The following is a 20,528-nucleotide window of genomic DNA, read 5'->3' as shown; positions in this document are numbered from 1 at the left end:
GAACGAAGAGTTCCTGTCCATCAATCGCCCGCCATTTTCGGATGGTGTTATCAGCTGACCCGGAGAATATGTGTGCGCCGTCCTTGGACCAACACAATGACGTCACCCAGGTTTCGTGTCCCTTGATCTCGATGAGCAGCCTGCCGTCCTTTGACCATATGCAGATCGGACCCTTACCACTGCTCATGAACTTGTCACTTCGTGGAGAGTATTTGACAGCATTGACCCATCCGTGACTGGTTTCTATGGGTGGTGCTATTTGTCGACCAGTATCCGGGTTCCAGCGTCGTATGGTGCCGTCTTCCGATCCACTTGCTATCTCCAGGGAATTGCGAGACCAATCCAGGCACCTCACTGCAGCATTATGCCTCTCCCACGGGTCACCAACCATGCTGCCCTCCTTTATATTCCACAGTCGCAGTCTGCCGTCTGCACATCCACAAATAACCATTGTTTCATCTGGGGACACTGCCATCGAAAGTATCCCTCCCCCATCGCTATTCGAAGGTTTTCCCACTGGCTCTCCGTCTCTTTTCCACTGACGAATCGAACCATCGTCAGACGTGCTCATTATATTGCCACTGGTATTCAAGTAGGCAAGGCTCCATATGCATTTGGAGTGACCCTCAATGACGCACTCCGGCATCAAGCTTCCTGCTGGACGTTCTGGCTTTGGTTTCTTCCACGACGTGGTCCGAGTATTGTGGTTGACGAAGTAGGACCGACCGAGTGGTGAGATGTGCCATTCGCATCCGGGAACAGCGAGATCTCCAGGATAATCTATGTTCAATGGTGAGTTCGTCAATCCTTGTCGCAATTTCATCCCTCACCTAGTCGCACCCCTGGTAAAGGTCGGCTCCACGAGACCATTAGGAGCGTGTCATCTTGATACTCTGTTGCACCATCCGAGGACGTCTTATACTGATGCCACATGGGAGGAAGCGCTTCATTTCCACCTGCTTCCAATTGAGTAAGCTGGTGTGTATCACAAGGTAGCTGCTCACCTTCCCAAAGTGCACCCTGGCGGTGCTGTGCACCATATGGTGGTAAATATTTCGCGCTCGTCCGATATATCGGTGATTCAAACGGCACTTCTCCCCGTCTCGTTGGCGTGCTCAACTCGGCCTCTTCGTGTGGCATGACCTTGGTCGATATGGGATACTGTGCTGTACAAACGGACTACGCAAAGTCAGCAATCGAGGAAAGGGAGAGATATGGGTTGAAGGTGATGAAGAGACCTGCTATTTGAATCAGTTTTGCTGCAGGCCCCTTGCTGACACCGCATGTCAATGGCTGTGACACCATCAGATCAGGCACTTACCTCGGCCCGGTTCAAATTTTGAGGTAGTTCGATGTTACATGTACATTGGTCTAATATGTACGTCTCGTGTCAGCGAGTGGAATTATTTGAGCAAATGCATACACATATCAAATCCGTACGCTGTGCATAACGCGTAGCAGCACTCCCGAGTAAAGCGCCGCCACGACTGACGGGTAATGATATAACTGACGGGAACAGGGACATATACAAGGATCGCTTGATGTTTTCTGCGATTGACATCCCCGCGCTGGATGTTCATACAGCTAGTATCCAGACTCTGGTTCTGAACCATCTTGTCATGACACCACAACCCAGGCAGCCCATCCCCACCAGTGTCACGTTCCCATCAAACCATTGAGTTCGATGAAGCGAAGCCGATTTGCCTGAGGCTGTGTTTTCGTGTAGAACCTGAAAAAAGAGCATAAGAGAGAGGGAGGGAAGGGTAGAGGGAAGTGTATGTGTAGAAAGGGCACACTGGTGTTAAGTGTGCAAGATGCGGACCATGAGAGAAGGGCTTACTATACGGTACACAGTTCAGAAACTGATTAGTATGGGAGAGTGTCTGATTATTATGTTATTGGCTCGCCCGTTCCATCTACATATATGAGCGCGAACGAGTTTCTCTGAAAAGCTCATTTCAGTACTTCCGAGGTGGCTCTACTTCTGTTGCGCTTCTCATCTTAGTAAGCAAATCATTCGCTGTGAATTCGAGCACCATTCGAAGTTCGAACTTCATTTCGGAAAAACCTTAACTTCGGCGCGCGAGCTCGTGCGCAGTATAGTCGTTTCATCGATAACGCCATTGTCGACCGACATTCACAATTTTGGCTTTGAAACAAACAGCGATACAACTTGTCTCAGATGAGTCGGCACCAGAGCACAATATGGCAAAGAAAGAGCATCCAACTATCGTGCGTAGAAAAACAAAGCAATCTTCTACTCAACTGCCCCATCCAGAGCATCCTGTATAGTCTCTACAATGAGTCGACACAACACCTGCATGTCGGGAAATTAAGAGAAGAGGAGCAGATGAACGAGGAGTTTGCCAAGGAGTACTTGAACTCACAGGTTCGTGCATGAAGATGGACCAGAGAAGGTGTGGGTGTGGGTTGGACTTTGATCGTGTAAACGAAGTCCAAGTATCGGATTCGCGCGGGAATTTGTGTTTGCGGAGGGTAGATGGGATGTCATACCCATATTCAAGTTGCCAACCAAGTCCTCGCCTGCATATCTCAGTAAGTGTAGTCATTCGTCTCGTATGTGAAAATATTGTCGTCTTGAAGCTTCCGTGTTCTATGATAGGACTTGTTCATCCAGTACGTCTGAATTTGAGCACAAATCTGCTCATTATCTCTATGATATTCAATTCAACAGAACGTGTAGCTTCCACAATATGCTAGAAAGGTCCTATCCATTCCCCTAGATCATCATATACGCTCACCCCACCAGGAACATTCGAACACGAGTTGATCCTGAGACATATCCGTCCTCGTCGACCATTTCCCTGTCCTTCCCGATGTCCTTCCCGCCTCGTCCTCATTTTGTCTCGTGTCTTAGCGCATCGACAAAGCCACTGGTTTTTTCGCGGCACTTCTCCAACGCCTTCCACTTAGCAATCATTGGCACCTTGGAGGCCCGATCCGTCAGAGTCAAAGGTGGGCTGCTCAGCATATGAGCTTGATATTCGTTAACTGAAATTGCCCATCTCTAAGTTGTTGGCTCGATAGATATTTGACTCTCCGAGTCTTTCCGCACCCAGCAGGCATCTGCATGCCCATCAAACTCGAATTAAAGAGACAATATCATTCAACCGTCTGAGTTTCGTCATCCGCCACATCCTCGTCGTTAGCAAAATCTCGCATTCCACTCGAACGCCTCGGTCAGGGCGACCTATGTGACTCAAGGGACGTGCCACCAACCTCCTTGCTGCGATTCACGACGATTTCTGATATCGAGAAAGTTAGGATAGCAGCAGATATATTTTTAAGAAGTTCGAAGAGCTCATAAGCAACACGAATACAACATGGAGGCCAAATGTTTGGCATTCACTTACCTTTGTTTTGCATCGTGCATTCAACAGTTATCGTAAAGTGCTTAACGTGACTTAGCCCACAGGCAGCTGTGTGCTGCACTTTCCGTACTTCATAAGCTTCAACCGATGGCAGAGCTTATAGGTGACGACTTTCCGACTGCTAAGTAGGCGAAAACACATGATTTGTCAAGAGTCGCATCGGTGGGTTGCAGGTCCGAAATGGCGACCGACTAGCAACAGCGGAACTACCTAACGTTGGGGGTGGATCACTGATAAATACTTGTACAAAGGGCATATATCTAAGGTATGGACTTCGGCACTGAGCTCCATAATGTCAGAAACGGCTTTAGCTGGAGCTCTGTTGAACCTTCGACAGCCCCTCGAACTCGACTTGAAGCTCAGTGAACCACGAGTAAGACTAGGCACAATCGATCATTTTTCAGATAAGTTCAAACATCCACATTGCTCGAACAATACAAAAACTTGTCCCAAAACAACTGTACTGATTGACTGCGAACTACTAGGCATTGCACTGTCAGCCATGATACCAAAGCGAAAGCAGAAGCATGACTTACTGTCTGCACGTGCCCTTCGTACTGCCGGCTCAATTTTGTAACCTAACTAACAATCAAGCAGGCCATTCCTCCATCCTAAAGCGCGCAGGTGAGTCATGCGGTTGAATCCTGGTTGCACAGCGACCTGCTCATACTCACGCTAGGTCCACAAACCGTGCCTGTGCAGCAATCCGCAGTTGTTTTGCAAGGTGTGTTCAAACACTGTGCACTGACATGCATAGATGCTGTCAAAGCAGCAGCAATGGCGATGAAGGAGAAACGCATTTTCTGTGCGAGGTGATATGGAATCTTCTGAGGGGATCTTGAATAGTATCTCTGAGGATGGGGGGACACTGTAGGACGACGGCCAGCTTTTATATTCTGCATACACTTATGGGCACGATTCTGATCAATCTGGCAGAATTGTTATTGCTCAGGTCAGACGGCAGAAATTTCGGTAGAACCTGCAGGAGCGTGTTCAATTACGACCCTTGTATCACAACCTGTCATCACTGGGGCCATAGTTAGTATAGTAGTTCATGATAGTGAGTTCTCTCGCATAAATCACTCGCTTGAACTGCCTCTGGCAGCACTCCACTCTTTGCAATTCAGAAATACAAATTTCTCCACTCATGCTATTCGCGCGCTGCTAGTCTTGAAAGAACAACCGGTTCATTCTGCGACCTGGTGTCCACTGCCTCATTCATTTTGGCCGGTCGTGCCTGCCGCGGACGTGACATGACTTGCAATACTAGCTTCACTAAAGATTAACTAATATTGATCTGTAAGTATCGGCGAGAATGATGCTAACTTCTTGACTTTGTCGTTGCATTGGCAGGGTCAGTGCAGGTTCGAATGATGAAGCGAAGAGTGAGGGGTTAGGACGAGAGGCCGGTGATTCGAACGAGGGTTCTGTCGTTACGAAGAAGAGAATTGTCGATGCCTGCAGGCAGGTTATGATTCAATGGTCGTTGTTAATCGAATACGCTCCCGCAGGTTCTGCCGAAATTTGTTCCATGTGACAACAGTTCTGCCAATGAGAATCGTGCCCATAAGCATATGCAGGATGTAAAAGCTGGTCGTTGTCATACAGTGTTCCCTCATCCTCAGAGATCATTCAGGATCCCCTTCAGAAGAACCCATATCACCTCGCACAGAAAATGTGTTTCTCTCTACTCGCTGTTGTCGTTGCTTTGACAGCATCTATGACTGTCAGTGCACATCGTTTATTCCCCAAGTGAGTAATATATTCCCTTCGCTGGACTTATATCTGACCACAACTGGACTTTGTCAAGCTCATTAGAGATATTGGAGTCACTCGCGGAGACGAACTTTCTCAGGTTGGACACTATGCTGGCATCCTTGTAAGGATGTCTTCATCGTTTTTGCCCTTTCATTCGTCCATGATGCTATTCTCTCCAGGAATCATCGTACTATGCAGTTCATACCCTGACCATTTTCCATTGGAGTCAACTGTCCGACCACATCGGACGGAAGCCCATGATACTGACAACTCTATTAGCAATTGTTATTTCAATGTTTTCGTTTGAGTTAGTATACCGGTGGTCTATGAAAAAGTCGATACGAGACTCACCTTCCAGTCGCCCCAGAATATTCATCTTTCGCTTCTAATATCCCAACTCTAACATCACGCCGGTTGTGTTCTCGAAGACGAGAAATGATTTCTGGGTTAGTGTAGCCACTTGCAACAAGTCGTTCCACTGGCGGCCGTATAGCTTCATCTGAAGCTGAAACTTATGCGTTAAATTTGGGAGAGCTGCTAGCGCTGGCATCAATGTACTTACGAGCAATGGCATACCCATTTCTTCCTCGAGGGTTGGGCATCTAGTGAGGAACGTGATAGGCCTATGAAATTGGGATGCAAGTGAACAAAGTTCGTATGATTGAATGGATATTAAAATATTAACTGCTTATACATAGGCCTGACTCAGCGGACCGCGAACGAAGCAGTGGTGCACTGTTCTTGAAGAAGCATATCAAGTTGCACTCTTCGAGTTCTAACTGGCTTACCGATGCTGCACTGTATTTGAACCATGGCTTCGTTCCATCGTCTCTAAGTCCGTCTGAGTCAGGCTGGGGTCGATCGGTCCGGGTAGCCGATTATGCTGCCCTCATTCATATTCCACAGCCGCAGTCTGCCATCTCCACTTCCGCAAACAACCACTGTGTCATCTGGGGATACTACTAACGTCATCAACAACATAACCCTCACAACAGCCATGACCGACTCTGGCAGAGTCTACCACCGCTCATGCACCGGACCAGCTCTCCAAACCGTCGAACAACACGCTCAAGACCAAGACATCACCCTCTTCGCAAGCTGTTTTTGCCCATTCGTACAACGCGTATGGACTGCCCTTGAATATCTCGAGATTCCTTACAAAGTGAGACAATCTTGCCGCGAGTCGTACTTGAGTGAAGAGCAGACTGATCGAGGGTGATCATAATCTAGTATTGTAAGTCAGCGTGCCAATCATTGATGTATCAACTATGGTGATGACAATGCCTGTGTGCGTGTTTTGATGGATGGCAGACGAAGTCGATCCCTATCAAAAATCACAAGAACTACTAAACGTCTCGCCGAAAGGCCTAGTTCCAGCGCTCATGCTCAATACTTTCGATCCGCCTCGTGCCCTAAACGAAAGCACCGTCATCCTCGACTTTCTCGAAGAGTGCGTTTCATCCCACACACAGAATCCCAACATTTGTTAAAACTGGCTGATGACCACCAAGTATCGCTGCAAAGTCGACGCACAGAAGCCTCTTCCCGCCATCAACAGATCCATGTTTGTGAAACCCAACATAAATTTGAAAACGCTCACATACATAAATCGTGCTCTTTTGCCAGATGCGAAAGCGCTCGTCCGGTTCCAATCAGATCATATCAGCCGAACGCTCGTGCCCGTGTTTTACAGGTATCTTCAAGCTCAAGATCCAGAGGCCCAAATTTCTCAAGGGAAAGAGTTCCACGCAGCTATTCAATCATTAGTCGAGCTTTTCGAACGCGCGGAAAGAGAGGTAGGGGGGACAGGGCTTTGGGTTGAAGGTGGCGACTTGGGATGGGCGGACGTCGTGGTCGCACCATGTGGGTTTTAGTTTCTACTCATCAATGGTAATAGAAGACACTCAAGGTCGTGACAGGGATATTCAGAGCGACTAATGTGTTGAAACACTATCGCGGGTTTGAAATGCCGCGAGGAACCAAATTTGAAGCTTGGTTAGGGAGGCTTTTTGAGCATCCTGCGTTCAAGAAGACTTGTAGTGATGAAGCGTTGTATCTAGACAGTTATGAACGGTGAGTGCATGTTTATGATGGGTGCGGGGTGACTTACATGTCTTGTAGATATGCGTTCAATCGCCCGAACACGAGTCAGGTGGCTAACGCGATTAATAGCGGGAGGGGCTTGCCTTGAACAAGACACGCAGGAATCCAATTACTCTGTACAAATGTTTTTTTGATTCAAATATGAATGCATTTGCAAAGTGAATAAACCAGCGCTACGAGGTCGTCTCAATTATTTGTGCTGCGGGAGATGAAAGTTGGTCAGTGGGATGTACAAAATTCTCGAAAGCGTGATACATTGTATGATCGTTCAAACGTTCACAATCGGGGCTTGCTGCTTGTCGTAGAGCTGTGATAGAACAGAGGCGTGTTAGATGTCTTGCCTTCACCTGCCAATTCCTCTCTTATTGGCATCCCTTTGATCCAAAATCAAAATATGACAGAACCGGTGGGGACGTTACACATACATGAGCTTCACGGAGCGTGCCAGAGAGAAGCGTCCCTTTTCCTTTACCCAAAGAGTTTCGTTCCCGTCGAAAACATTAGTCAAAGTCCATACAAAGAAACGAGCGCAAAGCAGACCTTGAGGCAAACTGGAATATCAGGAAAAGCGCTCAGGTAGACTTTGCATTTTATGACTTGCTCAGCAGCAGCAAACTTTGCTTCGCGCTGAAGCGGGTGCTCCATGCCCTTGATGCGAATTCACCATTCATCGTAAGAAAATGCTAAGAACTGTTGAGACAAGTCCCAACGTTCAACCCGGTGAAAATGGGACAGACGCCCTCGTACGGAGATAGTCAGATTTGTAGGTTTCGAGTAGTCAGTAAGCCTCATATCGATGAGGGTCCAAGTTGTACAAACACATGTTGAACGATCTGTGTACGATTCGAGCAGTACGTACTCGCCGCTGTGCGAAATTGAACTCCGACATTTCAACAGGTCACCTCTCCAGCAAACATCCACACAAAAGATCATTGCATTATCAAGAGCTGCATTCCAAAAAACGGAACCAACTTCCCAGGTGGTGTTGCCAACACGTGGCGTAGACCGGGAAAAGCAGCGCAAGGAACAGGAGGTGCGCGAAGAGAGATGAGTCCAAGTGCGTGGGTGACAGTCTTGGCGGCTAATATCGATTATGGGAGGAATCAGACACAGGTGCAGGAAAAAAAAAGCTGAAATGAGCGCGCACGTGCCACATATCTTCCATCCTTCATGACTGATACGAAGCAGGACGACGACGACGACCAAAGAAAAATCCGCAGCAGCTCACTCCTTCATACACGGAGTCTTCCGCTCCGCCAGTTGAACCTTGTGCTTGCGTTTGTTGCGCTCGTGCTGGTTGACCTGATTGCATTGAACTGTTGGCCTGGTTGCCGTCCGTACGTTCCATAGCTGCAGCCGCTTCCGCATCAGTTTCAGGGACAATCCCATATCTCTGCAATGCATTTTAATGCGACAAAAGAGGAGGAAGAGCGAGCCACTCACATTTTCATCTTGAGCAAGAGGTACATCGACTGTGCGTGTGGAAGGTTCTCCAGAAAACAACTTGAAGTTGAAATGCCAGTGTCGGGACTGTCGTTCGATTGGTTGGGATGCATTTGCAAGTCGTGTGTCGAAATGTATGGAACTGAGCAAACAACGCCAACGAATAAGGGATGATGGGCTTGCGTGCGGAGCTGCACGACGAAACGCGTGGTCTGATTTATCGCCAAAGAAATCATCGCCCTGTATCTTGGTGTCAGGCGAGAAAGGTCAAGAACAAGTACACTGACATATCTTGCCAGTCCTGTTTTTTTGGCCCGCTGATTAGACGCAATACGGGAATCAAGAGTCTAACGAGACATGAGAAAAGGTGGGGTTGCTCACGATTGGTGGGCGCACAACTCTGGGTTGAGCCGGACGTTCCTGATAAAAAAAGTGAGATGTAGGGTGAAAGAGAAGCAGAGAAAGACTTGCCTTGAGCTTTGCATTCCCATCATCTGCGCCCTAGATGGTCAAAACCGTCAGAAAGGGAAATTGGACAACAAAGCGCATACGTACTGCAAGGTGTTTGAGCGCCGCCTCCAGGCTCCACACATAGATTTTTTTGTCTATTCCAGCACTGGCAATATATTTTGCATCGCAGGACATTGCAACAGCCCTGAGTTCGTCATCATGCAAGAGTGGATTTCCTACTGCCTGATTGGTCTTGAGATCCCAGATGCGAATGGAGCAGTCACTCGATCCGCTAACAATATGGGTTTCATTGGGAGTAAGGCAGAGGGACCTGACGGTGTTGGTGTGACCCCGAAAAACGACGAGTTCCTGTCCATCAATCGCCCGCCATTTTCGGATGGTTTCATCGAATGATGCGGAGAATATGTGTGCGCCGTCCTTGGACCAACACAATGACGTCACCGTATCGTCGTGTCCCTTGATCTCGATAAGCAGCTTGCCGTTCCTTGACCACACGCGGATCACATTGTCCGCACCGCCACTTATGAACTTGTCACCTCGTGGAGAATATTTGACGGCTTCAACCCATGCCTGACTGGTTTCTATGCACGGTGGTGCTATTTGTTGACCAGTATTCGGGTTCCAGCGTCGTATGGTGCCGTCTTGTGATCCACTTGCTATCTCCAGGGAATTGTGAGACCAATCGAGGCACCTCACTCCAGCGTTGTGCCCCTCCCACGGCTCGCCGATTATGCTGCCCTCCTTTATATCCCATAGCCACAGTCTGCCGTCTGTACTTCCACAAACAACCATCGTTTCGTCCGGAGATACTACCATCGAACCTATTTCTCCCCCATCACTATTCAAAGGGTTTCCTACTAGCTCTCCGTCTCTTTTCCACTGACGAATCGAACTATCGTCAGACGTGCTCATTATATTGCCACTGGTGCCCAAGTAGGCAAGGCTCCATATGCATTCGGTGGGACCCTCGATGACGCACTCCGGCATCAAGCTTCCTGCTGGACGTTCTGGCTTTGGTTTCTTCCACGATGTAGTCCGAGTATTGTGGTTCACGAAGTAGGACAGACCGAGTGGTGAGATGTGCCATTCGCATCCAGGAACAGCGAGATCTCCAGGATAATCTATGTTCTATGGTAAGTTCGTCGCTTCTTGACACAATTTCATCCCTCACCTAGTCGCACTCCTGGTAAAGGTCGGTTCCACGAGCTAATCACGAGCGTGTCATCTTGATATAGTGTTTCATCATCCGACGACATCTTATACTGTTGCCACACAGGAGGAAGCGCTTCATTCCCGCCTGATTCTAATTGAATAAGCTGGTGGGTATCACCCGGTGGCCGCTCACCTTCCCAAAGTGCGTCCTGGCGGTGCTGTGCACCATATGGTGGTGGATCTTTTACGCTCGTCCGATATGAGCGCAATGGCGCTTGTCCCCATCTAGTTGACGTACTCGACTTGGCCTCCTCGTGTGGCATGACCTTGATCGATATAGGATATTGGGTTGTACAGACGAACTGGACAGAGAAACACTGCGCAAAGTCAGTAATCGAGGTGAGGGGTACGGGTTGAAAGTATTGAAGAGACCTGCTATTTGGGTCAGTTTTACATGCTGTAATTTCAGGCGCTTTGCTGACACCGCAGGTCAATGGCTGTGCTACTATCGGTACCTTGGTCCGGTGCAAATCTTGAGGCAGTTCGATGCACTGTAGTCCGTCGTGTACACGTGTAAGTCTCGTCAGCAAGTGTAATAGCATGATGTTTGTTTCAGCAGTCGCTTGATGTTGGCTGCGCAATCATCATATTGCTATAATCAACATCCAGTGCGCCGTGCGGGCGTTGATACAATGATAGTGTCCAAACCATTCTCGTCTTAGCAAGCAGAAAGTTTAGTAAGATCATTGTAAGAATTCTTGTGACTACCATTCCTTCATTTCGGAAAAACTTGTCATTGCTTAACTTCAGCGCGTGAGCTCGTGCGCAGTATAGTCGTTTCATTGACAACGCCATTGTCGACCGAGGCCATTCACAATCTGGCTTTGAAACAAACAGCTTGTCTCAGATGAGTCGGCACCAGAGCACAATGTGTCAAAGAGAGAGCACCCAACTATCGTGCGTAGAATAACAAAGCAACCTTCTACTCAACTGCCCCATCCAGAGCATCCTGGACAGTCTCTTCAATGAGTCGACACATCAACTGCATGTCGGGAAATTAGGAGAAGAGGAGCAGATGAACGAGGAGTTTGCCAAGGAGCACTTGAACTCACAGGTTCGTGCATGAAGATGGACCAGAGAAGGTGTGGGTGTGGGCTGGACTTCGATCGTGTAAACGAAGTCCAAGTATCAGATTCGCGCAGGAATTTGTGTTTGCGGAGGGTAGATGGGGTGTCATACCCGTCTTCAAGTTGCCAACCAAGTCCTCGCCTGCATATCTCGCTAAGTATATTCATTTGTCTCGTATGTGGCAATATTTTCATCTCAAAGCTTCTGGCTTCTATGATAAGACTTGCTCCTTCTCTCGACTAATGACTTGCTCATACAATGCGTCTGAATTTGAGCACAAATCTGCCCATTATCTCTATGATATTCAATTCAACAGAGTGTAGCTTCCACAATATGCTAGAATGGTCCTCTACATTCCTCTTGACCATCCTGTACACTCGCCCCACCATGAACATCTGAACACGAGTTGATCCTGAGACATCTCCGTCCTTGTTGACCATTTCCCTGTCCTTCCCGATACCATTCCTACCTCGTCTTCATTTTATCCCGTTTCTCAGCGCATCGACAAGGCCACTGGTTCGCGGCACTTCTTCGACGCCTTCCACTTAACCATTATTGGTACCTTGGAGGCCCGATCCGTCAGAGTCAAAGGTGGGTTGCTCAACATTCAACCGTCCGAGTTTCGTCATCCGCCACATCCTTGTCGTTAGCGAAATCTCACATTCCACTCGAACACCTCAGTCAGGGCGACCTGTGTGATGCAAGGGACGTGCCACAAAACCTTCTTGCTATGATTCACAAAGGTTTCTAATATCGAGAAAGTTAGGATAGCAGCAGGTATATTTTTCGAAGTTCAAAGAGCTCATAAGCAACGCGAATACAACATGGAGGCCAAATGTTTGGCGTTCACTTACCTTTGTCTCGCATCGTGCACTCAACAGTTATCGTAATGTCACCCAGCCCACAGGCAGCTGTGTGCTGGACTTTTCGTACGTCATAAGCTTCAGCCGATGGCAGAGCTTATGGGTGACGACTTTTCAACTGCTAGGTGAAAACACATCATCTGTCAAGAGTCACTTCGGTGGGTTGCGAGTCCGAAATGGCGACTGGATAGCAACAACGGAGAACTGCCTAACGTTGAGGGGTGAATTAATGATGGATACTTGTACAAAGGGGATATATCTAAGGTATGGACTTCGGCACTGAGCTTTGCACTCTCTCTGGCAGCAGGTTTGACGCTTTCGAATTTGCTTTTCGAATGCTGGACTCGAACATTGTCAGTTCGTGCCCATCCACTAGCCCATGATACTAGTTCCCGGCCAACGTCCAATCATGCGTACAGGCCTAGGCCCTCTGCTGTGCCCTTTTTCTTAACATTGCAGCTCTTCGCCATCATATCCCAATGAACCAGCGAAACTCAATAGCGCCAGTGCAAACTATGGTATTAGTATCCTTTTGCACACTCTGACCCTGTTTGTATTCGATCTCCCGTGCCTGTCGGATATTTTACGCGGGAGCTACACAGAAACTGGCACAACCTCGTGATTGCTTCATTCACGCGTCCCTTAATAAGAGAAATATTTCAATGTCGTTGCGCATGTACATGGGACGAAACGAGCTATATCTAAGATGCTTGATGCGTGAACGAAGATGAAAATGTTCAGGGTAACAGAGTTTCTAGATGATTTCATGACTGACGCGAAGTGGAACGACGACCAAAGTAAAATCCGCAGCAGGTGACTTCGTAGGGAACATCTCCCCTCCCACTGGTTGACTGGTGTGTATCGGTTGGTCGTGCTTGAGACCCTCGTGCTCCTGCCAGCGCTTCAGATGGTTGTGCCCCTGCTGGTTGACCTGATTGCGTTGCACTGTTGGCCTGATTGCTGTTCGTACGTTGCATAGCTGCAGCCGCTTCCTCATCAGTTTCAGGGACAATGCCATATCTCTGCAATGTATTTTAATGGAACGAGTTTGGAGCGACGACGAGTCACTCACATCTTCATCACGAGCGGGAGCCACATCGACGGTGCGGCTGGAGTTTCTTACAGGAAGTAAGCTGAAATTCCAATGTCGGGATTCGCGAGGTGATGGTCGAGGCGTATCTGTATGTTGGGTACTGAACCGGAGGGAACCAATTAAAGTGCGCCAATGAAGGAAAGACGAACTCGCAGGCGGAGCTGCGCGACGAAGTGCGCGATTTGAATCATAGGCGAAGAAATCATTGCCCTATTCGGATTAGCAAGAGCTGAAGAACGAAAAATTCTACTGACGTATTTGGCCGAGCCTTTGGTAATGGCCTATTGTTTGAAGTACATATGGACATTAAGAATCTAGCGAAACATACGAGAAAAGATGAGGTTCCTTACGATTGGCTGCCGCACAACTCTTGGTTGAGCTGGACGTCCCTGATAAAAGGTGAGATGTAATGTGGAAGAGAAGCAGAGAAGACTTGCCTTGAGCTTTGCATTCCCATCATCTGCGCCCTAGATGATCAAAACCGTTAGGAAGGGAAATTAGACCACAAAGCACATATGTACCACATCTTTGAGCGCTGCCTCCAAGCTCCACACATAGACTTTTTTATCTAGTCCAGCACTGGCAATGTATCTTCCATCGGGGGACATGGCAATAGCGAAGACTCTGTCATCATGCAAGAGTGGATGCCCGACTGCCTGATTGGTCTTGAGATCCCAGATGTTAATGGAGTAGTCATTTGATGCGCTAACAAGATAGCTTGCATCGGGAGTAAGACAGAGAGATTGGACGGTGTTGGTGTGACCCCGAAAAACGACGAGTTCCTGTCCATCAATCGCCCGCCATTTTCGGATGGTGTTGTCAGCTGACCCGGAAAAGATGTGTGTGCCGTCCTTGGACCAACACAATGACGGCACCCAGTCTTCATGTCCCTTGATCTCGATAAGCAGCTTGCCGTTCCTTGACCATATACAGATCGGACCGTCCCCGCCGCTCATGAACTTGTCACCTTCTGGAGAGTATTTGACGGCTTCAACCCGTCCGTGACTAGTTTGTATGGGTGGTGCTATTTGTCGACCAGTATTTGGGTTCCAGCGTCGTACGGTGCCGTCTTGCGATCCACTTGCTATCTCCAGGGAATTGCAAGACCAATCGAGGCACCTCACTTCATCATCATGTCCCTCCCACGGATCGCCGATCATGCTGCCCTCCTTTATATTCCACAGCCGCAGTCTGCCGTCTGTACTTCCACAAACAACCATCGTTTCGTCCGGAGATACTACCATCGAACCTATTTCTCCCCCATCGCTATTCAAAGGTTTTCCCACTGGCTCTCCGTCTCTTTTCCACTGACGAATCGAACTATCCCAGGACGCGCTCATTATATTGCCACTGGTACCCAAGTGGGCAAGGCTCCATATGCATTTGGAGTGACCCTCGATGACGCACTCCGGCATCAAGCTTCCTGCTGGACGTTCCGGCTTTGGTTTCCTCCACGACGTGTTCCGAGTATTGTGGTTGACGAAGTAGGACCGACCGAGTGGTGAGATGTGCCATTCGCATCCGGGAACAGCGAGATCTCCAGGATGATCTATGTTCAATGGTGAGTTCGTCGCTCCTTGACGCAATTTCATCCCTCACCTAGTCGCACTCCTGGTAAAGGTCGGTTCCACGAGACCATCAAGAGCGTGTCATCTTGATATAGTGTTTTACCATCCGAGGACGTCTTGAACTGATGCCACATAGGAGGAAGCGCTTCATTCCCGCCTGATTCTAATTGAATAAGCTGGTAGGTATCACCAGATGGCTACTCACCTTCCCAAAGTGCATCCTGGCGGCGCTGTGCACCATATGGTGGTGGATCTTTCGCGCTCGTCCGATATATCGATGAGTCCAATGGCGCTTCTCCCCGTCTCGTCGACGTGCTCGACTCGGCCTCTTCGTGTGGCATGACCTTGATCGATAAATGATGTCACGTTGTACAGACAGACTGGACAGTGGAACACTGCGCAAGGTCGGCAATCGAGGGGAGGGAGAGATACGGGTCGAAGGTGATGAAGAGAGCTGCTATTTGGGTCAGTTTTGCATGCTGTGGTTGCAGGCGCCTTGCTGACACTGCATGTCAATGGCTGTGCTACCACCGGATCAAGTACTTACCTTGGTCCGGTTCAAATCTTGAGGCAGTTCGATGTACGTTGATCTGTTATGTATGTCTCATGAGCGAGTGGAAAAATATGATGTTTGTTTGAGCGCGTGCATATACACATTGAATCTGTACGATGTGCGTAGCGTGTAACAGGACTCTCAAGCAAAGTACCACTGCAGTAGTGACAAATGATTGCATGACTGACGGCAACCCAGGGATGGAGTCGCTTGATGTTGGCTGCGCAATATTGCTATGATCAACGTCCCCGGGCGTTAATAGTGTCTTCTCGTCTTAATCAGCAGAGAGTTGTGAACGTTCGACATCAAAACCGAAGTCATGTTCAGATAGACCACAATGAATTTCGTCGGCTTTCCCACAAATTGCAGTCAACAACCATGACCTTTATTCACTGACCAGAAGAACGCTGATGTAGGCTACGCGGCGTCAACCTGAACGCCCTCGCCTGTCTGTGTAACCTGCTACACGACTTCACCCACACCCGAACCGTTGCCGCGCTTTTGTGCACTAGTAACAATCTCCAGCACGGAGGCTCGTTAGGCCCGCTTTCCACGCAACAAGACATTTTTCCAGTGCCTCCCATTGCTCTCGCTCAAACGTGCGCGCTGACGAGCGGTAAACATGTAGAGATTGAGTGGTCTGCGAGAGCTTTCCCGAAAGAAGACTGTACGGATCACTATTCGAAGACTATTATAAACGAGAGGTTGTCAAGAGGACGTACCATCGATCGCCCACTTCTCTACTTCATTCAATTCAATCTGCAAACCTCTGAATATGGCAAGTCATGCCCGACGTGTGCAAAACCCAGTGACGCGAATGACAGAAGACGGATCTGCCGCTCGAGCTGTGCTCGGTCGAGTTCTGCAGGCCCGTAAATGATTCAAATATGTGGCATCAATCTCAATGAATCGACTTACCATATTTTTCGAGAGCAGCGGGATGGCTTTCGAGCCACGAATGTAATTCTGGTAGGCCACTATTCAAAAACACCTGCAGAAGCGAGAAAAACTCATGATCCTTTGCTGAGACAACAGCGTCCAACTTGAACAATGGGTCAAAGTCGAATAAGCTGGGCAAGCACAATGCTAAGGCTATGGCATCGACCGCCGCGGATTGACTTTCAGGCGAAGAGGATGGTAATGAAGAAACATAGGAAAGCGTGTAATGATAAGCAGTTTCCCTGTATGAGTCAAATGTCAACCACAACCTTCATCAGTCAGATGGAATAACACGTACGGCTGGTCAGATTGTATGAATGCATCGACAATGGACTTGAGGAATGGACTGCGCTCTTCCCCAGAGATATCCCATCCTTGCAACCACTGCTCGACATCTTTTCTGGATAGACGCAAAGTCTCGAGCTCTCCATTGTTGGCGGCGACTTCTAGCAACGCGGTGTAAATAGGTAGCCGGAGGGCTGAATTACGAGTAGCATTGAACAAATTTGATATGCTGTGTAAGAATTGAGCACACGGCCCGCCCAGATGTGCTCAGAATGTAGGCACGATTACGGTATCGTTGGCCTGCAAACGAGGGCGCCTGTGGCTTGTGGTTTGAAATGACTGATCCAGGATTCTAGGACCCCGAGTACTCGATCGAGATGGCAGGCGGAAAGTTTGATGAAGCTGTCCAATGGACAAGGGCTGGACTGCGTTTCGATTCATATATGACTAGTCTCAAAGGGTCTACAGTCGAGCAGCCATCATGATCATGCTGCTAATCTTGTCAGTGAGAGTTGATACTGATTTTTAGTCTCACTTACCCTGCGCTGATGATCATGAGGTGAAGACCATATGCATGTTTCTCACTGCAAAAGTTCATACTCTTCGCGCCAAGTGTGATTCGATCGCAGTCAGCCCTGAGTTGCCTGGAGAACTATGGCGATTCGTCAGCAAAGAAGGACTGTGAGAGTCTAGGCAGTGCTTCTAGCATGCTGGACACTGAAAATATACTGTGTTGACACCGTGTTCAATGATACGACAAACTGAGTGCTTCCGAGGGGGATGTCGATGAACGGTCAGCTCCTTCCAAACTAACCACAACACCTTCCTAATGAGGAGTTTAAAATGATCTTCCTCGTATTTGAAAATACTCCAGGTGACCACACAACGCATTTTCTGTATAGATACCTTAACTTAGTTCTTGTTACATCCTAGCACTGGTACTGTCAGTATATATGTTCAGAGGGACTAGCTAGGATGACACAGATTGTCGTTCACATGCTATAAACGTCACGATTTCTGCAACCGACGGACGACTTGCACGAGGTGACCAGCATCGCTGCATGAACTCCCAGTGCCCAGGCGCTATTTGCGATTCCTTAGGAGGTTGCGGTTTTATCCCTTTGATGACTTGTCCTAACACCGCAATATCCTTCTTCACATTGTGGTAGGGTACCTTGCAACTCAATACCTAGAGCATGTACGAATTGAACAGTGTATTTCGTTCGAAATCGAGATACCAACCTGGAGCGTGATGCTGCCAAACGAGTATATGTCGCACTCGGTGCTGAGCGACAGCTCGTCGTCCTCCGATACTTCACATAATTCTGCAGCTACCCATCGAACATTCCCGCGGATGGAGCTCGTAAAATATGAGGTACCGACGAACTCCAGGATTATGGTGGAGAGACCAAAATCAGCGAGGCATGCCCGACCGTTGCCATAAATCAAGACGTTTGACTGGAGAGTTGACACGTGAATAATGAAAACCTTCTGTGTGCGGACGTACGCACCCCTGTCAGGTCCCCATGGACGACTGATTTGCTGTGAACTGAACCAAACACCAGCATTTGAGAAATGGGGTGCAGTGAACGACAAACTTACGGTATTGCAATCCAAGAACAATGTCATTCAGCTGGCAAATGCAAGGAGGTCAGTAAGCGCCTGGAGATGCTAGATACACAGCTTACAAGGGAAAACTTATCGTGAGATGACAACGAGCTTTCTTGCCTCTCAAGATAGCCCGTGAGCGCTCCGTGTTCAGCCCACGGGCAAATCATTGCGGGGTATGGTCCAAAGTCAGTCGCTACTCCCCAGAGCGGAAGAATGCTATGATGCTTGAGACGGCCCCAAACGTTGAGTTCGCGACGCACTCTCTAAAGTCGATTCAACATTAGATATACTGATACACGTGACGCCGTGGAAGACCACATTACCCTACTATTCTTCCGCATCAGGACCTCGTCGTCGGATTCGAAAGCGCGAATAGTCTTCACTGCTACCTTGGTCATCATCAGGATGGTAAGAGTAGGAAGTGCGAAAAGCTGAGCATACCTGGACGGTCATATCGGGCTTCACTAAATCACACTTCCAGATGTCTCCAAAGCCTCCAGAAGTGATCGGATAGCGTGATCTTCCCTGTAGGTCATCAGTAAGATCTTGTAGTGGATGTGACGGTGCTTGAGTCTGCTTTGGAGATGGTGCGTGATCCCGTGAAGTAGTATTAGACTCGACGGTAGCGCCGGTTTCTGTGCTGTTCCTGTCATCCGTTCCGGACATATTCCGAACATCTATTTGAGGGGGTGTGGGTGCTTTATCTTTGGTATTGGGTGATGATTGCGCACGGGTATTGCTCAGTGAGCGAGTTCCGATCCTAGTTTTCGGCTGAATGGAGGCAAGGAGGTCAAAGATCTAACGACGGTGAGGCTGGAGTTTCTTACAAGAAGTAAGCTAAAATTCGAATGTCGGGATGTGCGAGGTGATGGTCGAGGCGTATCTGTAGGTTGGGTGCTGAACTGGAGGGAACCAGCGCGATCTGAATCATTGCCGAAGAAATCTTTATGCGCTGTATCAAAGTCGGATTAGCAAGAGCTGAAGAACGAAAAATTCTACTGACGTATTTCGCCGAGCCTTTGGTAATGGCCTATTGTGTAAAGTGCAGATGGACATTAAGAACAAACGAGAAAAGATGAGGTTCCTTACGATTGGTTGCCGCACGACTCTCGGTTGGGTTGGACGTCCCTGATAAAAAGTGAGATGTAGTGCGAAAGAGAAGCAGAAAAAGACTTGCCTTGAGCTTTGCATTTCCATCATTTGCGCCCTAGATGGTCAAAAAACCATTAGGAAGGGAAATTAGACAACAAGGCGCATACGTACCACAACATGTTTGAGCGCCGCCTCCAGGTTCCATACATAGATTTTTTTGTCTAGTCCAGCACTGGCAATGTATTTTCCATCGTGGGACATGGCAACGGCGCAGAGTCGGTCATCATGCAAGAGTGGATCTCCGACTGGCTGATTGGTCTTGAGATCCCAGATGCGAATGGAGCAGTCCCTTGATGCGCTAACAATATAGTTTTCATTGGGAGTAAGAAAGAGGGATCTGACGTAGTGGGTGTGACCCCGAAAAACGACGAGTTCCTGTCCATCAATCGCCCGCCATTTTCGGATGGTGTTATCACCCGACCCCGAGAAGATGTGTGCACCATCCTTGGACCAACACAATGAGATCACCACATGGTCATGTCCCTTGATGTCGATAAGCAGCTTGCCGTTCCTTGACCATACGCGGATCACACCCGGGCCGTCGGCACTACCGCTCATGAATTTGTCGCCTTGTGGAGAGTATTTGACGGCATTGACCCATCCGTGACGGGTCTCTATAAGTGGTGGTATTTGTCGACCAATATCCGGATTCCAGCGTCGTATGGTGCCGTCTTGCGATCCACTTGCTATCTCCAGGGAATTGCAAGACCAATCGAGGCACCTCACTGCAGCATTATGCCCCTCCCACGGGTCGCCGATCATGCTGCCCTCCCCTATATTCCATAGCCGCAGTCTGCCATCCGCGCTTCCACAAATCACCATTGTTTCATCTGGGGATACTGCCATCGAAAGTATCCCTCCCCCATTGCTATTCAAAGGTTTTCCCACTGGCTCTCCGTCTCTTTTCCACTGACGAATTGAACTATCCTCAGACGTGCTGATTATATTGCCACTAGTACCCAAATAGGCAAGGCTCCATATGCATTTGGAGTGACCCTCAATGACGCACTCCGGCAT

The 20,528-nt window shown here is 48.5% G+C and overlaps 4 protein-coding genes across 4 annotated transcripts; 2 read left to right on the top strand and 2 right to left on the bottom strand.

Annotated features, from left to right (window-relative positions):
- Window positions 1-5,027: 5,027 nt before the first annotated feature.
- Window positions 5,028-6,017, bottom strand: F5147DRAFT_694268 (uncharacterized protein). Its single transcript, XM_041437298.1, has 4 exons — window positions 5,713-6,017; window positions 5,330-5,655; window positions 5,203-5,247; window positions 5,028-5,144 (listed from the first exon to the last, which is right to left on the bottom strand). The coding sequence occupies exons 1-2, from the start codon at window positions 5,750-5,752 to the stop codon at window positions 5,498-5,500; spliced, it is 198 nt and encodes a 65-aa protein (XP_041293033.1). The 5' UTR covers window positions 5,753-6,017; the 3' UTR covers window positions 5,028-5,144; window positions 5,203-5,247; window positions 5,330-5,497.
- Window positions 6,018-6,080: 63 nt separating this feature from the next.
- Window positions 6,081-6,370, top strand: F5147DRAFT_694264 (uncharacterized protein; the record flags this gene model as incomplete). The annotated part of the gene is made up of 1 exon (XM_041437297.1): window positions 6,081-6,370. A coding segment is annotated over exon 1 (196 nt), but the record flags the coding sequence as incomplete, so codon positions are not given.
- Window positions 6,371-6,499: 129 nt separating this feature from the next.
- Window positions 6,500-7,446, top strand: F5147DRAFT_694256 (glutathione S-transferase). The gene is made up of 5 exons (XM_041437296.1): window positions 6,500-6,600; window positions 6,662-6,714; window positions 6,777-7,013; window positions 7,070-7,223; window positions 7,272-7,446. Exons 1-5 carry the CDS (start codon window positions 6,533-6,535, stop codon window positions 7,339-7,341), a joined length of 582 nt encoding a protein of 193 aa, XP_041293031.1. The 5' UTR covers window positions 6,500-6,532; the 3' UTR covers window positions 7,342-7,446.
- A 10,272-nt stretch (window positions 7,447-17,718) lies between these two features.
- Window positions 17,719-19,209, bottom strand: F5147DRAFT_635689 (kinase-like domain-containing protein; the record flags this gene model as incomplete). The annotated part of the gene is made up of 8 exons (XM_041432897.1): window positions 19,091-19,209; window positions 18,801-19,036; window positions 18,683-18,748; window positions 18,437-18,622; window positions 18,351-18,381; window positions 18,260-18,297; window positions 17,991-18,206; window positions 17,719-17,937 (listed from the first exon to the last, which is right to left on the bottom strand). Exons 2-8 carry the CDS (start codon window positions 19,023-19,025, stop codon window positions 17,719-17,721), a joined length of 981 nt encoding a protein of 326 aa, XP_041293030.1. The 5' UTR covers window positions 19,026-19,036; window positions 19,091-19,209.
- Between the last annotated feature and the right edge of the window lie 1,319 nt (window positions 19,210-20,528).

The sequence above is a fragment of the Suillus discolor genome, assembly GCF_016758755.1.
Source record: "Suillus discolor strain FC423 chromosome Unknown F5147scaffold_26, whole genome shotgun sequence".
In the NCBI taxonomy this organism is placed as follows: Eukaryota; Fungi; Basidiomycota; class Agaricomycetes; order Boletales; family Suillaceae; genus Suillus; species Suillus discolor.
Note: the sequence above shows the minus strand (reverse complement) of the source record. Positions and strands in the feature narration are given on the sequence as shown.